At 52.4% G+C, this 15,436-nt stretch overlaps 1 protein-coding gene across 1 annotated transcript in view; it reads left to right on the forward strand.

Annotated features, from left to right (window-relative positions):
• The window catches only part of LOC140399425 (interleukin-1 receptor-associated kinase 1-like), a 64,640-nt gene that overhangs the window by 35,586 nt on the left and 13,618 nt on the right, over nt 1–15,436 (forward strand). Inside the window, exons 5-10 of the mRNA XM_072489003.1 lie at nt 642–824; nt 4,920–4,984; nt 5,084–5,198; nt 8,290–8,405; nt 9,307–9,511; nt 13,531–13,603. Coding sequence (XP_072345104.1) covers nt 642–824; nt 4,920–4,984; nt 5,084–5,198; nt 8,290–8,405; nt 9,307–9,511; nt 13,531–13,603 — 757 coding nt within the window. The remainder of the gene's footprint in view (nt 1–641; nt 825–4,919; nt 4,985–5,083; nt 5,199–8,289; nt 8,406–9,306; nt 9,512–13,530; nt 13,604–15,436) is intronic.

The raw sequence follows: 15,436 nt of genomic DNA on the forward strand, positions 1-15,436 counted from the left end.
GGGTGGGGGAGGACATGTAAACTCCACACAGTCACCCAAGGCCTGAATCGTACCCGGATCCCTGGCGCTGAGGGGCACCCTGGCTGACAACTATGCCACCATGTCTGTAAGGCCTACCTCTTTAACAAAGCCTTGGTTGTCTGACTTTCTGTCTCTTTATGTGACTCAGGATCACTTGGTTTTATGCGACTCCTGCGACGTAATCTCAGCGCGTTGCGTTAGGTTAAGGGTGCTAGTTAAATGTAAGTTCTTCCCATTTGAGAAACATTAAAAAGTACATCTGGAACATGCGCCCTGCCACAGCCAGCTTCCTGCTTTACAAAACGACAAGCGTCACTGTCTGGGGACACACGTCACTGGAGACAGAATACCTGCTGTCTCTGACTAGTCTAAAGGACACAGCTGGCAGAATAATATATTGGGGGTGAGATGGGACGTTCCCGTTCTAAATGAACAGTGTGTCCTCTGTATAGCCAAGGGAGTTTTCTGAGGACTTTACCAGCATGCACGTATAATGTTTACAGCTCTTTATTTTCTTTTTCCTTCTCTCTCCCCCCCCCCCCCCTCATCCTCCCCTCTGCCACACTCCCTCCCCCTCCTCGCCGCGCTCTCTCATGCCCCACCCCCGCGCATTCTGACAGGCCTCGTCACGCCCGCCGTCCTCCTCGTCCGTGGACAAGTACCTGTTTTATTGGCCGCTGCACGAGCTCAAGAAGGGAACCGACAACTTTGCGGAGAGTCAGAAGATCGGCGAAGGGGGCTTTGGCTGTGTGTACCGCGCGGTGATGCGGCACACCGAGTACGCTGTCAAACGGTTGAAGGAGGTAAGCGGATTGTTTTGTTGAAAGCTGTTGTTGTTGCCGATTGCAATCGCTTTCCCAATCAATGCTGCAAATTCTTCAATGATCATTCGGAATTGGGAATTCCCTATGTAAACAGGTTTTGTCACGCTGTGACTCATGGCAGCAGTTGGTGGACAGTTAAGATGTTCTTGCAGAGAGCAGGAGTGGACATGGGCTGAATGACAGGGCTGAATGACCTCCTTTTGCAGGCCCCAACGACCTGCAACCTTATCGAAGAGCACACGAGTGCGCAACAGGGAAAGTGCTGACCCTACCCATCCAGCCCATGCTTGTAAAGCTCAAAACTCATGTTAGTGCATCAGTCGCAAAAGGTTGGTTTACAGGTGCAACAGGTGATTAAGAAGGCAAATGGAGTTTTGTCCTTCATTGCGAGAGGGATGGAGTTTAAGACTAGAGAGGTTATGCTGCAATTGTATCAGGTGTTAGTGAGGCCACACCTGGAGTATTGTGTTCAGTTTTGGTCTCCTTACCTGAGAAAGGACTTACTGGCACTGGAGGGTGTGCAGAGGAGATTCACTAGGTTAATCCCAGAGCTGAAGGAGTTGGATTACGAGGAGAGGTTGAGTAGACTGGGCCTGTACTCATTGGAAGTTAGAAGGATGAGGGGGGATCTTATAGAAACATATAAAATTATGAAGGGAATAGACAGGATAGATGCGGGCAGGTTGTTTCCACTGGCGGGTGAAAGCAGAACTAGGGGGCATAGCCTCAAAATAAGGGGAAGTAGATTTAGGACTGAGTTTAGGAGGAACTTCTTCACCCAAAGGGTTGTGAATCTATGGAATTCCTTGCCCAATGAAGCAGTAGAGGCTCCTTCATTAAATGTTTTTAAGATAAAGATAGATAGTTTTTTGAAGAATAAAGGGATTAAGGGTTATGGTATTCGGGCCGGAAAGTGAAGCTGAGTCCACAAAATATCAGCCATGCTCTCATTGAATGGTGGAGCAGGCTCGAGGGGCCAGATGGCCTACTCCTGCTCCTAGTTCTTATGTAAAACGCACTGTCCCAACATTTGATGGGGTTCCGCATTTGGACAGCACTTACCAAAGAACCCCGTGTGCATGAGTAATTATTCTGACAACAAATTTAAGACTTTAGTCAATCGAGCTAGCAGTCTGGCTCACCTAGCTGTGCTAGAAGCCACACATGTTCACATACAATCAGACAAGGATCCCCCATTTGTTATGATTACGGACGTGATCCCCCAAAAAAATTGTTAGGCTCCTGGGTGAGGAGGGGTAAACTGGCTCCCCTTCTTTATTCAACCCCCCTCGGTTGGTCGCAAGAAGGTTAATTTAAAAAGCATGCCTTTTCCCTGTCCAAAAGGAGTCCATTTAACCAGGCTCTCTCGGGTTAAAGAAAGAATGAGGTCATTATTTCCTAAAGTGCGAGAAGAAAATAATAAAAACAAAACAAGCCTGCAGACGGATTGGAAATGAGAAGCGAGTTCAAAAATCAAAGTTAAAAAAGATATACAAATCAATCTTTGGCTTGTCTGTGAGGAGTAGATAGTGAAATGTTGCAGCCGTTAAGTTGGGTGATTCCGGTCGTGCTGACTTGCGCAGCTGGTTGGAGGATTCTTGGTTCTACAGGTTAGCAGCAAGGTGTTGCCCTGTTGCTTTTTCGTCTGTGGCTTTTCTGACTTGCGGCCTGCCTCCACAATCAAAGAGCGAGAGAGAAAGACTTTTTTTTTTAAACCTGCAGACGCAGGGATGCCTCGTGGACGTTCCTCAGTCGTGACCCCCCCCCCCCCCCAGCTACACTAGCACAGTTGGAACTTGAACACCAGACGAGCGCACGTAGAGACCAGGGTCACAGTTGATTTTTAACCCCTTTTCTTGTGTATTTCTGGAAATACGTAAGTGTGCCTCTCGCCCAGAAAAGGTTTCTTTCAATTTGCACCATGTCCACACATGGTGGAATGTTCACAGAGGATAGAAACATGGAAAATAGGAGCAGGAGGAGACCATTCGGCCCTTCGAGCCTGCTACGCCATTCATTATGATCATGGCTGATCATCCAGCTCAATAGCCTAATTCCGCTTCCTCCCATATCCTTTGATCCCCATCGCCCCGAGTGCTGTATCTAACAGCTTCTTGACAACATTCAATGTTTTGGCCTCAGCTACTTCCTGTGGTCACGAATTCCACAGGCCGACCACTCTCTGGGTGAAGAAATGTCTCCTCATCTCTGTCCGAAATGGTCTACCCTGTATCCTCAGACTGTGACCCCTGGTTCTGGACACCCCCACCATCGGGACCATCCTTCCTGCATCGACCCTGTTCAGTCCTGTCTCTATGAGCTCCCCCCTCATTCTTCTGAACTCCAGCGAATACAATCCTAACCAATTCAATTTCTCCTCGTACGTCAGTCGCGCCATCCCAGGAATCAGTCCGGTAAACCCTCGCTGCGCTCCCGCTAGAGCAAGAACATCCTTCCTCAGATAAGGAGACCAAAACTGCCCACACAATTCCAGGTGAGGCCTCACCAAGGCCCTGTACAATTGCAGCAAGACATCCCAGCTCCTGTACTCGAATCTCTCACAATGAAGGCCTGCATACATTTACCTTCTTTACCGCCTGCTGTACCTGCAGGCGTACCTTCAGTGACTGGTGTACGAGGACACCAGATAACAATCTGCCTTCCCGTTTTTGCTACCAGCTGAGTTGATAATCAGCCTCCATTAACTCAACAGGTGATTAGTTTGGTTTTGTGAATGCAATCACTTCCTTGCAGTGCTCCATTGGCTCTGGACAAGTTGGCCACGGTGGCACTTTCCAGCAAGTGGTTACTTTACAGTCTCGGCCAGTTTTTATTTTTGTTTTGTTTTTATAAATTTAGTGCACCCAATTCATTTTTTCCAATTAAGGGGCAATTTAGCGTGGCCAATCCCCCTAACCAGCGCATCTTTGGGTTGCGGGGGTGAAACCCACGCAGACACAGGGAGAATGTGCAAACTCCATACGGACAGTTACCCAAGCCCGGATCGAACCTGGGACCTCGGCGCCGTGAGGCAGCAATGCTAACCACTGCGTCACCGTGCTGCCCTAGGTCTCGGCCAGTTTAACACACGTCATTCTTAAAAGTTCGATCCATCCGCTAGTAATTCAGTGCAGTGATCCGTTGTCACGTCACAGGGAAGAGCAATGGTGGCTAACTTTTAATATTTTTCTCTCTTTCCCCCCCCCTCCTCCCCCCCCGCCCTCACTACCCCCACTACCACTCTCTGCACAACCCCTCTCTCTATCTCTCTCTCTCTCTCTCTCTCTCTCTCTCTCTCTCTCTCCACCCGCTCTCTCTCCCTCTCTCCACCCGCCCATCCCTCTATCTCTATCTCCCTCTCTCCGCCCATCCCTCTCTCTCTCTATCCCCCTCTCTCTCTGTCTCCCTCTCTCTGTCTCCCTCTCTCTGTCTCCCTCTCTCTGCCCATCCCTCTCTCTGCCCATCCCTCTCTCCGCCCATCCCTCTCTCCACCCATCCCCCTCTCCGCCCATCCCCCTCTCTCTGTCTCCCTCTCTCCGCCCATCCCTCTCTCCGCCCATCCCTCTCTCTGCCCATCCCCCTCTCCGCCCATCCCCCTCTCCGCCCATCCCCCTCTCTCTGTCTCCCTCTCTCTGCCCATCCCCCCTCTCTCTCTCTATCTCCCTCTCTCTCCATCCCTCTCTCTATCTCCCTCTACCTCCATCCCTCGCTCTCTCTCTATCTTCCTCGCTCTCCATCCCTCTCTCTATCTCCCTCTCTTTCCATCCCTCTCTCTCTCTATCTCCCTCTCTCTCCATTCCCCTCTCTATCTCCCTCTCTCCGCCCACCCCACTCTCTCGATCTCCCTCTCGCTCCATCCCTCTCTCTCTCTCTCTCTCTCTATCTCTCTCTCTCTCTCGCTCTTTCTCTCCGCCCTTCCCCCCCTCTCTATCTCCCTCTCTCCGCCCGCCTCCTCCCTTGCTCTCCCTCTCCCCCTTTCCGCCCATCCTCCCTTTCTCGCTGTCTCTCTCTCTCTCTCTCCACCCTTCCCCCCTCTCTCTCTCTGTCTCCCTCTCTCCGCCTCTGTCTCCGCAGGATTCTGACCTGGATTGGAATACGGTGAGGGAGAGTTTCCAGACCGAGTTGGAGAAGCTGTATCAGTGAGTGTGTCCTTCGTACCGGCCGCTCTGGCACTTTTCGCTTGCCCCCTGTCTGCTTAGAGTGACCCTCACACCTCTTTGCTTCTCTCTGTTCTTGAGGTACCGGCACCCGAACATCGTGGACCTGGCCGGTTGTTGCGTGGAGGATGCCGTTTACTGCCTCGTGTATGTGTACATGCCACACGGATCGCTGCAGGATCGACTCCAGTGCCAGGTATTGAGCGATGCCCAGGGGCTTTGTGTAGGGAGGCACAAGATTATATAACTCCTCGACCTTTCTCATTAAGCCCCGGCCAAAGTATAGCGGGCATATTTTTTTAATTAGTTCATGGGAATGCGGGCGTCGCTGGCGGGGCCCAGTTTGTTGCCCATCGATAATTGCCCCCCCCCCCCCCCCCCCCCCCCCCCCCGAGAAGGTGGTGGGCAGCCGCCATCTTGAACCTGCTGCTGTCCCCGTGTGGTGTAGGTACACCCACACTGCTGTTAGGGAGGGAGTTCCGGGAATCTCACCCAGCAACAGTGAAGGAACGGCCGATATATTTCCAAGTCCACGCAGCCCCTCCCGCTTGATCGCCACGGCAACCAACACCGTCAACATCCACTCCCTCCGCCCACCGACGCACAGCGGCAGCCGTGTGCACCGTCTACAAGATGCACTGCAGCCACTCGCCAAGGCTCCCTCGACAAGCGGCGCCCAAACCCGCCATATATTTCCAAATCATGTTGGTATGTGTTGTGTGAGTGCGTGAGAGGTAGGGGGGAGGGGGGGGGGGGGTGCAGGGGCTCGGAGGGGGAACGTTGCAGCTGGCGGGTCTTCCCCGTGCGGCTGCTGCCCTTGTCCTTCGAGGCGGCAGAGGCCTGGGCACCTTGCTCGAGTTGGCACGGGTGCGCCCTCATCGGGGGGGCTGTCCTCAGTTCGGGGGAGTCCTCGATTCGGGAATGGGGTTTACGCAGGGTTTCGTGTGATTGGGCCGCAGATCTTCGAGCCGGTGGGGCAGGATGTCCCCCAAGATAGTGAGATCCAGAGAGCAGGATTAGCTTCCTTGTCTTCCCTTGTCTTCATCGTGAAGACATTGTGACTGAGAGTGGCAATGCTGCTTGATGATTGACAGCAAGCTCCCCCACCCAGTTATTGACGTCAATTCTGCATCACTTCATAGAACATAGAGTGCAGAAGGAGGCCATTCGGCCCATCGAGTCTGCACCGACCCACTTAAGCCCTCACTTCCACCCTATCCCCGTAACCCAATAACCCCTCCTAACCTTTTTTGGTCACAAAGGGCAATTTATCATGGCCAATCCACCTAACCTGCACGTCTTTGGACTGTGGGAGGAAACCGGAGCACCCGGAGGAAACCCACGCAGACACGGGGAGGAGGTGCAGACTCCGCACAGACAGTGACCCAAGCCGGGAATCGAACCTGGGACCCTGGGGCTGTGAAGCCACAGTGCTTGCCAGTCGTGCTACCGTGCTTCAAGGAGTGTCCTGCAAGTGTTTCCCTTTTGCTCCCTTTGGAACATTAGCCAATCGAGAGTTGGGGCAACAGCATCTGACAGGGCAAGGTCCAGCCTAGGGTAGTTCGTTTTGCAGTTGCAGAGATTTACCCGAATGGAGCCAGGGTTGCAGGGACTTGAATTCCTGTGGGGAAACTGTGCGTGTTCTCCTTCAGCCAGAGAGCCCTTGATAGAGGTGATCAAATCACAAAAGGATTTTCGACAGAGAGTCAAGTGGCGAGAAGGTCAGCAACCAGCAGGCATAGGTTGAAGACAGAACATGAGGAAATATTTCCACTTGCCTCTCCAGCAGCAGTGAAGGTGCTTTCCTTCAGAACTTTCCAGAGCATCGATGTGCCAGTTCAGTCCCAGTGTGTACTGTTGAGCAGAGGCGGGCTTTGTTATAGTCCAGTCGGCCACGGTTACAACCGGAGCACATTTTTGCACACTTGCGTATTTATTTACGGAGTTGCACATTGCAAGCATATGTCTCCTGACCCAGGTAACCACAGTTTTGGTCTCTGCCTGTTGCTAGGAGACTCAAGTGAACCCCCAGTCATTGCCCACACACAATTAATAGGCTTGTGTTATGGGCCACGGCTTAGAAACTCCAAAGTGTATTATGAAGCTCGCCTGACCTTTAACCTTTGTGCTGAATTTGGCTAGGATGATCACAAGAGCCTTCACTTCAGGTGTGATTCATCAGACTTCCTAGGCGCCTTTATCAAAACAAAGTTTATTATAAGAATGTAGTTAACATATATAAAACAAGAAGTTATCAATTCCAAACACACAACAGCTACAGTAATCTATGTATATAACTCTGAATGAATCCCCCTTAGTAACTGTTCCAATTCAATACAAAATCCAATAAACCAAAACCCCTTTTGTGGGCATGGCCCAGCACACTGTAATCTCACTCCAATTGGACTGGTCCTTTCCCTGATGTTTTGACCCAGTTCCACCCAGCAGATTCAACACTCCTTCCGGAAAGCAACTCTATCTTTAACGTTAACAAGGCAGTTTGCCCCACCCGGTGTGTTTTCAGTTCACGAGAACAGCTTTTAAATAAAAACAGGGAAACACCGCTTTTTTTCTTCTGCAGTCCAAAGCAACAAACCGAAACTGAAACCCCAAATCCCAAACCCCCTCTCACCTGACAGCCACAGCCCAGCTCCACCCACAAATGACATCACTGAAGCCGTGCCGCAAGTCATGTGGCAAGACCAAACCTTTCTTAAAGGGACACTCGCGGTAGTTGGCCGTGTTCTCTAACTGCTCACCACTGCCCCAGGATGGGGAGGGGTAAAAAACGGTCCAGAATTCCTGCTGCCGATTTGGTGATTCGCGCTGAGGGGGGGCAAGGAGATGGGAGGGTGCTTGAGACCGTTCAGAGTTACGGGGGCGGCCCAGCAGAGCTCCGGCCCGCGGATCCGATGCATTCCGTTTTTCGAGGGCGTGCAATCGAAGCCGGGCCAGCACTGCTCAATGAGGAAGTTGGGGAAGAGGGCACCGATTCGTCTGGTTCTGAGGGGGAGACCGTTTTAACGGAGGTCTCCACGCCCCCCCCCCCCCTGTGGCGGCCCGCCCAATACTTCCTGCATCACCAGCTGGACCTTCGTCTCTCCCCCCCCCCCCCCCCCACTCGCATCTGTACCCCTTCATTCCTGCGTCCCTCACATGCCAACCCCACTGCCCCTGGGGTTGTTCTGCTACATTAAGCACGCGGGAGGTTGAAAAGATTAGTGGTGCTTCCTCACGGCCATTTTTAATGTTTCACTTTCCCATCTACTCTCTCCTCTCTCCTGCAGAACGGAAGCTCTCCACTCTCGTGGCTGAGGCGCCTGGACGTGGCGCTGGGAGCTGCCCGCGCCATACAGTTCCTGCACTCGAGCAACCCCAGCTTGATACATGGAGACGTGAAGAGGTAACACTGCCGCCGGCAAAATCCGACATCCCAAAGAGCTGACCTGCCTTCCTCTTTTCTGATGGCGAGGTGGGGGGGGTCATCTCTGAGGGAGCGCCGCACTGTCAGAGGGTCAGTGCTGAGGGAGTGCCGCACTGTCGGAGGGTCAGTGCTGAGGGAGCGCCGCACTGTCAGAGGGTCAGTGCTGAGGGAGCGCCGCACTGTCGGAGGGTTAGTGCTGAGGGAGCGCCGCACTGTCGGAGGGTCAGTGCTGAGGGAGTACCGCACTGTCGGAGGGTCAGTGCTGAGGGAGTGCCGCACTGTCGGAGGGTCAGTGCTGAGGGAGCGCCGCACTGTCGGAGGGTCAGTGCTGAGGGAGCACCGCACTGTCGGAGGGTCAGTGCTGAGGGAGCGCCGCACTGTCGGAGGGTCAGTGCTGAGGGAGCGCCGCACTGTCGGAGGGTCAGTGCTGAGGGAGCACCGCACTGTCGGAGGGTCAGTGCTGAGGGAGCGCCGCACTGTCGGAGGGTCAGTGCTGAGGGAGCACCGCACTGTCGGAGGGTCAGTGCTGAGGGAGCGCAGCATTGTCGGAGGGTCAGTGCTGAGGGACTGCCACACTGTCGGAGGGTCAGTGCTGAGGGAGCACCGCACTGTCGGAGGGTCAGTGCTGAGGGAGCGCCGCACTGTCGGAGGGTCAGTGCTGAGGGAGCACCGCACTGTCAGAGGATCAGTGCTGAGGGAGTGCCGCACTGTCAGAGGATCAGTGCTGAGGGAGCGCCGCACTGGCGGAGGGTCATTTGAACCATGAAACTGTCATCCCAAGTGAAAACACATTTTAAAAATATTAATTCCATAGCCTTTGTTTTGAAATGAAGCTCGCCTGGTTGTGGCGAGTCGTTCTAAATGTCTCTCTGCTTTCCAGTTCCAACATCCTCCTGGACGGGAATTTTGTCGCGAAGCTGGGAGACTTTGGATTAGCCCGTTTTAGCCGATACTCCAACAATTCTGGGAAAAGCTGCACAGTAGCACGGACACAGACGCTGCGGGGGACACTGGCATACCTTCCCAATGAGTACATCAAGAGTGGCCAGCTGACTGTGGAACTAGACACCTACAGCTTCGGAGTGGTCAGTCCTGGAGTTTATACTGCTGTCCCTGTCCTGGGGACAGTGTAGAGGCAGCTTTACTCTGTAACTAACCCCGTGCTGTACCTGTCCTGGGAGTGTTTGATGGGGACAGTGTAGAGGGAGCTTTACTCTGTATCTAACCCCGTGCTGTACCTGTCCTGGGAGTGTTTGATGGGGACAGTGTAGAGGGAGCTTTACTCTGTATCTAACCCCGTGCTGTACCTGTCCTGGGAGTGTTTGATGGGGACAGTGTAGAGGGAGCTTTACTCTGTAACTAACCCCGAGCTGTACCTCTCCTGGGAGTGTTTGATGGGGACAGTGTATAGGGAGCTTTACTCTGTATCTAACCCTGTGCTGTACCTGTCCTGGGAGTGTTTGATGGGGACAGTGTATAGGGAGCTTTACTCTGTATCTAACCCCGTGCTGTACCTGTCCTGGGAGTGTTTGATGGGGACAGTGTAGAGAGAGCTTTACTCTGTATCTAGCCCCGTGCTGTACCTGTCCTGGGAGTGTTTGATGGGGACAGTGTAGAGGGAGCTTCACTCTGTATGTAGCCCCGTTCTGTACCTGTCCTGGGAGTGTTTGATGGGCACAGTGTAGAGGGAGCTTTACTCTGTAACTAACCCCGTGCTGTACCTGTCCTGGGAGTGTTTGATGGGGACAGTGTAGAGGGAGCTTTACTCTGTATCTAACCCCGTGCTGTGCCTGTCCTGGGAGTGTTTGATGGGGACAGTGTAGAGGGAGCTTTACTCTGTATCTAGCCCATGCTGTACCTGTCCTGGGAGTGTTTGATGGGGACAGTGCAGAGGGAGCTTTACTCTGTATCTAACCCCGTGCTGTACCTGTCCTGGGAGTGTTTGATGGGGACAGTGTAGAGGGAGCTTTACTCTGTATCTAGCCCCGTGCTGTACCTGTCCTGGGAGTGTTTGATGGGGACAGTGTAGAGGGAGCTTTACTCTGTATCTAACCCCGTGCTGTACCTGTCCCGGGAGTGTTTGATGGGGACAGTGTAGAGGGAGCTTTACTCTGTATCTAACCCCGTGCTGTACCTGTCCTGGGAGTGTTTGATGGGGACAGTGTAGAGGGAGCTTTACTCTGTATCTAGCCCCGTGCTTTACCTGTCCTGGGAGTGTTTGATAGGGACAGTGTAGAGGGAGCTTTACTCTGTATCTAACCCCGTGCTGTACCTGTCCTGGGAGTGATTGATGGGGACAGTGTAGAGGGAGCTTTACTCTGTATCTAACCCCGTGCTATACCTGTCCTGGGAGTGTTTGATGGGGACAGTGTAGAGGGAGCTTTACTCTGTATCTAACCCCGTGCTGTACCTGTCCTGAGAGTGTTTGATGGGGACAGTGTAGAGGGAGCTTTACTCTGTATCTAACCCCGTGCTGTACCTGTCCTGGGAGTGTTTGATGGGGACAGTGTAGAGGGCGCTTTACTCTGTATCTAGCCCCGTGCTTTACCTGTCCTGGGAGTGTTTGATGGGGACAGTGTAGAGGGAGCTTTACTCTGTATCTAACCCCGTGCTGTACCTGTCCTGGGAGTGATTGATGGGGACAGTGTAGAGGGAGCTTTACTCTGTATCTAACCCCGTGCTATACCTGTCCTGGGAGTGTTTGATGGGGACAGTGTAGAGGGAGCTTTACTCTGTATCTAACCCCGTGCTGTACCTGTCCTGGGAGTGTTTGATGGGGACAGTGTAGAGGGAGCTTTACTCTGTATCTAACCCCGTGCTGTACCTGTCCTGGGAGTGTTTGATGGGGACAGTGTAGAGGGAGCTTTACTCTGTATCTAACCCCGTGCTGTACCTGTCCTGGGAGTGTTTGATGGGGACAGTGTAGAGGGAGCTTTACTCTGTATCTAGCCCTGTGCTGTACCTGTCCTGGGAGTGTTTGATGGGGACAGTGTAGTGGGAGCTTTACTCTGTATCTAACCCCGTGCTGTACCTGTCCTGGGAATGTTTGATGGGGACAGTGTAGAGGGAGCTTTACTCTGTGTCTAACCCCGTGATGTTCCTGTCCTTGGAGTGTTTGATGGGGACAGTGTAGAGGCAGCTTTACTCTGTATCTAACCCCGTGCTGTACCTGTCCTGGGAGTGTTTGATGGGGACAGTGTAGAGGGAGCTTTACTCTGTCTCTAACCCCGTGCTGTACCTGTCCTGGGAGTGTTTGATGGGGACAGTGTAGAGGGAGCTTTACTCTGTATCTTACCCCGTGCTGTACCTTTATTGCCCATCCCTAATTGCCCTTGACCTGTGAGATTGTTCGGCCTTTGAAGCAATCCAGCACGGTCAATCCACCTAACCTGCACATCGTTGGACCGTGGGAGGAAACCCACACAGACACGGGGAGAACGTGCAGACTCTGCACAGACAGTCACCCGAGGCCAGAACTGAGCCCGGGTCCCTGTCGGGGTGAGGCAGCAGTGCTAACCACTGTGCCATTGCGCTGTCGACAATCTGTCAAAATTGAAATAAAATTCAGCTTGTTTTTCATGCTAACTATGACCTATTTCCGACACTCAAACACGGGGATCTCTCGTGCTGCATCTCATCTTGACGTCACCCAAGTGTCAGCCAATAATCTTGGACTCATTTTTCAGTCACGGTTAACGAAAGATCGGACAAGTTCATCCTTTTCTTTTTGCCGCCTGCCTGGGAAGGGGAGCATCTTGCAATTCTCACGGCATTTTTAGAATCGGTATTAATAATCGAGTGTTAATTATATAGCGTGTTTCCAATTAGAAAAGTTCGTGTTACACATTACATTACCAGCCTGACTAATGCTTCCAACAATGGATTACTTTTTCCTCAATTGTCTCACAATTAAGACTTGTCTCGCCTACTGACCTGGCTGGCTTCCAATAATGCAGGCTTCGTATTTTTTTTGTTAAAAATGGCTTTTGTCGATTTAGCACAAAATGCTTAATTCAAACTCCAAAAAGTTGGTCACGCTAAAGTGATTGATTTCGAAATGGCCAACAGTCCCGAGGGGCCGAATGGCCTGGTCCTCCTAGTTTCTAGGTTGGTTATTTAACACGATGGGGCATACTGAGTTGGTGAAAGGCCACCGCGGGGGGGAAGGGAGGGGGGTGGGGAACACCTCTCCTTTTGAGGGGTAATATTCCAACAACATCGACATCTTGTGGCAGCACGGTAGCACAAGTGGTTAGCACTGTGGCTTCACAGCGCCAGGGTCCCAGGTTTGATTCCGCGCTGGGTCGCTGTCTGTGCGGAGTCTGCACGTTCTCCCCGTGTCTGCGTGGCTTTCCTCCGGGTGCTCCGGTTTCCTCCCGCAGTCCAAAGGCGTGCAGGTTAGGTGGATTGGCCGCGCTAAATTGCCCTTCGTGTCCAAAATGGCTAGGAGGGGTTATTGGGTTACGGGGATAGGGTGGAAGTGAGGGCTTAAATGGGTCGGTGCAGACCCGATGGGCCGAATGGCCTCCTTCTGCACTGTATGTTCTATCCCTGCCCCTGGGTTTAGAAGCTTCCGGATTCCAGCCTGATGCCAGGAATCCTGGTGGTCCAGGAAGGTGCGTCCATAAAGCGGAGAAAATCCTCGGGCCTACAACTCCTTCCCAGGAGCCCGATGGTCAATCCCAAAGAGCTGGAGCATTTCCCGGCCGACCATGCTGCAGAAGACAACAGTGAAGAAGTTGGGGGGGGGGGGGGGGGGGGGGGTGGCGGTGGGCGAATGCCCCCTCAGGAAAGGGAATAAGGGAATCTGCCATCCTTACTGGCCTACACTTGACTCTAGACCCACCCCCCCCCCACACACACACAGTCATGTGGGCAACTCTTAACTGCCCTGTAAATGGTGTGGCAAGCCACTCAGTTTGAGGGCAATTAGGCATTGCCGTCCTTGCCCAGGAAAGATTTTTTTTAAGCCACTGTGGCGCCAGGTGTAGTTGCGAACATCCAAGGTCGCCAGCGGGCCCGGAGGGGGAAGGGCAGGAGGGGGAGGGTGCCAGTGCTGTATCATTCCCTCCAATATAATGTTGTCTCTTTCTTCTTTCCCCAGGTCTTGTTAGAGATCCTAACTGGGAGGAAAGCCCTGGAGAACGATGGATTGGCCAAGTCCAAATACCTGGTGAGTGAGGTGCCCTTTCCAGTATCGGCCTCCCCTGTCCCCAAAGCGGGAGGGGGGGGGGGGGGTAGCGAGGGGAATGAGGAGAAGCTACGTCTCCCGAAGTACCCCAGAGTGTGGTGGACCCTGGGACAGTGAGTAAATTTAAGGTGGAGTCGGACCGATTTTTAATTCGTTATGGGGAGAACGGACAGGACGGTGGAGTTAAGGCCAGGATGAGATCAGCTATGATCGTACTGAATGGTGGATCATGCTCGAGAGGCTAAATTATCTACTCCTGCTCCTAGTATTTGCGTTGTAAAAAAGAACTATTCCGTCTAATTCCACCTTCCAGCTCTTGGTCTGTAGTCCTGTCGGTAACAGCACCTCAAGCACAAATCTGGCGTCCTTGATCGATAAAGGGATCCGGGGTTAAGGGGAGAAGGCAGGAGAATGGGGATGAGAAACATATCAGCCATGATCGGAGCAAACTCGATGGGCCGAATGGTCTAATTCTGCTCCCATATGTTATGGTCTTATAGGCCGTTGTAATCGTCAATTAGCAACCACGAAGACAGAATGAATGGGCAAAAACGTGACAGATGGAATATAATGTCGGAAAATGTGAAGTTATGCACTTTGGTAGGTAGAATAAAGAAGCTGAATGTTATTTAAATGGAGAAAGACTGCAGAAAGCTGCAGCACAGAAGGTTTTGGGGGTCTTCACGGATAAATCACGGAAAGCTAGCATTTAAAGCTAGCAGGTCATCAGGAACCCTTATTTCAAAGGGAATGAGTATCAAAATTGGGAAGTCCTGTTAATTAGGTACTGGTTAGACCGCACCTGGAATACTGTGAACGGTTTTGGTCCCCTTATCTAAGGAAAGATATCCCGGCATTGGAGGCAGTCCAGAGAAGGTTCACTTGATCCCGGGACTGGAGGGATTTTGTTATGAGGAGGGGTTGAGTAGGCCGGGGCCTGTACTCATTGGGATTTAGAAGAATGAGAGGCGCCCTTATTGAGACAGAGAGGATTCTGGGATTGACGGGGTCGATGCTGAGAGGATGTTTCCTCTTGTGGGAGAGTCTGGGACCAGAGGGCAGAATCTCAGAGTCAGGGGGGCGCCCATTTGAGACAGAGAGGAGGAGGAATTTCTTCTCTCAGCGGGGAGTGAATCTGTGGAATTCTTTACCACAGAGAGCTGTTGAGCCGTCAAGTATGTTCAAGGCTGAGATGGACACTGTTTGGCATTATGGGGATATGGCAGGAAGGTGGAGTTGTGGATTATCCTTTTTTTTCTATAAATCTAGTGTACCCAATTCATTTTTCCAATTAAGGGGCAATTTAGCGTGGCCAATCCACCAAGCCTGCATATCTTTGGGTTGTGGGAGCGAAACCCGCGCAAACATGGGGAGAAAGTGCAAACTCCACATGGACAGTGACCCAGAGCCGGGATCGAACCTGGGACCTCGGCGCCGTGAGGCAGCAGGGCTAACCCACTGCGCCACCGAGTTGAGGATTATCCTGATCAGACAGGATCTCAGTGCATGCACGATGGGCTGAATGGCCGACTTCTGCACCTATGTCTTATAGTCTTGCAAAATGCTCAGTGAGTCAGGTGGCCTCCATAGCTTTGGGGGGGGGGGGGGGGGGCGGAGAAACAGAGTTGACGTTATAGGCCAAGGGCCCTTAAACCTGGAGACACCAGAACACAGAGAGCAGGAGCAGGAATAGACCAGACGGCCTGTCGAGCGTGCTCCGCGCCATTCAATACTGTCATGGCTGATCTTGAGCTTGAACTCCACTTTAGCTACATCAGTTGTTAAATCTGAGATCGATTTTTATTAAGCAAAAATATGA

This window comes from Scyliorhinus torazame, chromosome 22 (genome assembly GCF_047496885.1).
Source record: "Scyliorhinus torazame isolate Kashiwa2021f chromosome 22, sScyTor2.1, whole genome shotgun sequence".
Taxonomy (NCBI): domain Eukaryota; kingdom Metazoa; phylum Chordata; class Chondrichthyes; order Carcharhiniformes; family Scyliorhinidae; genus Scyliorhinus; species Scyliorhinus torazame.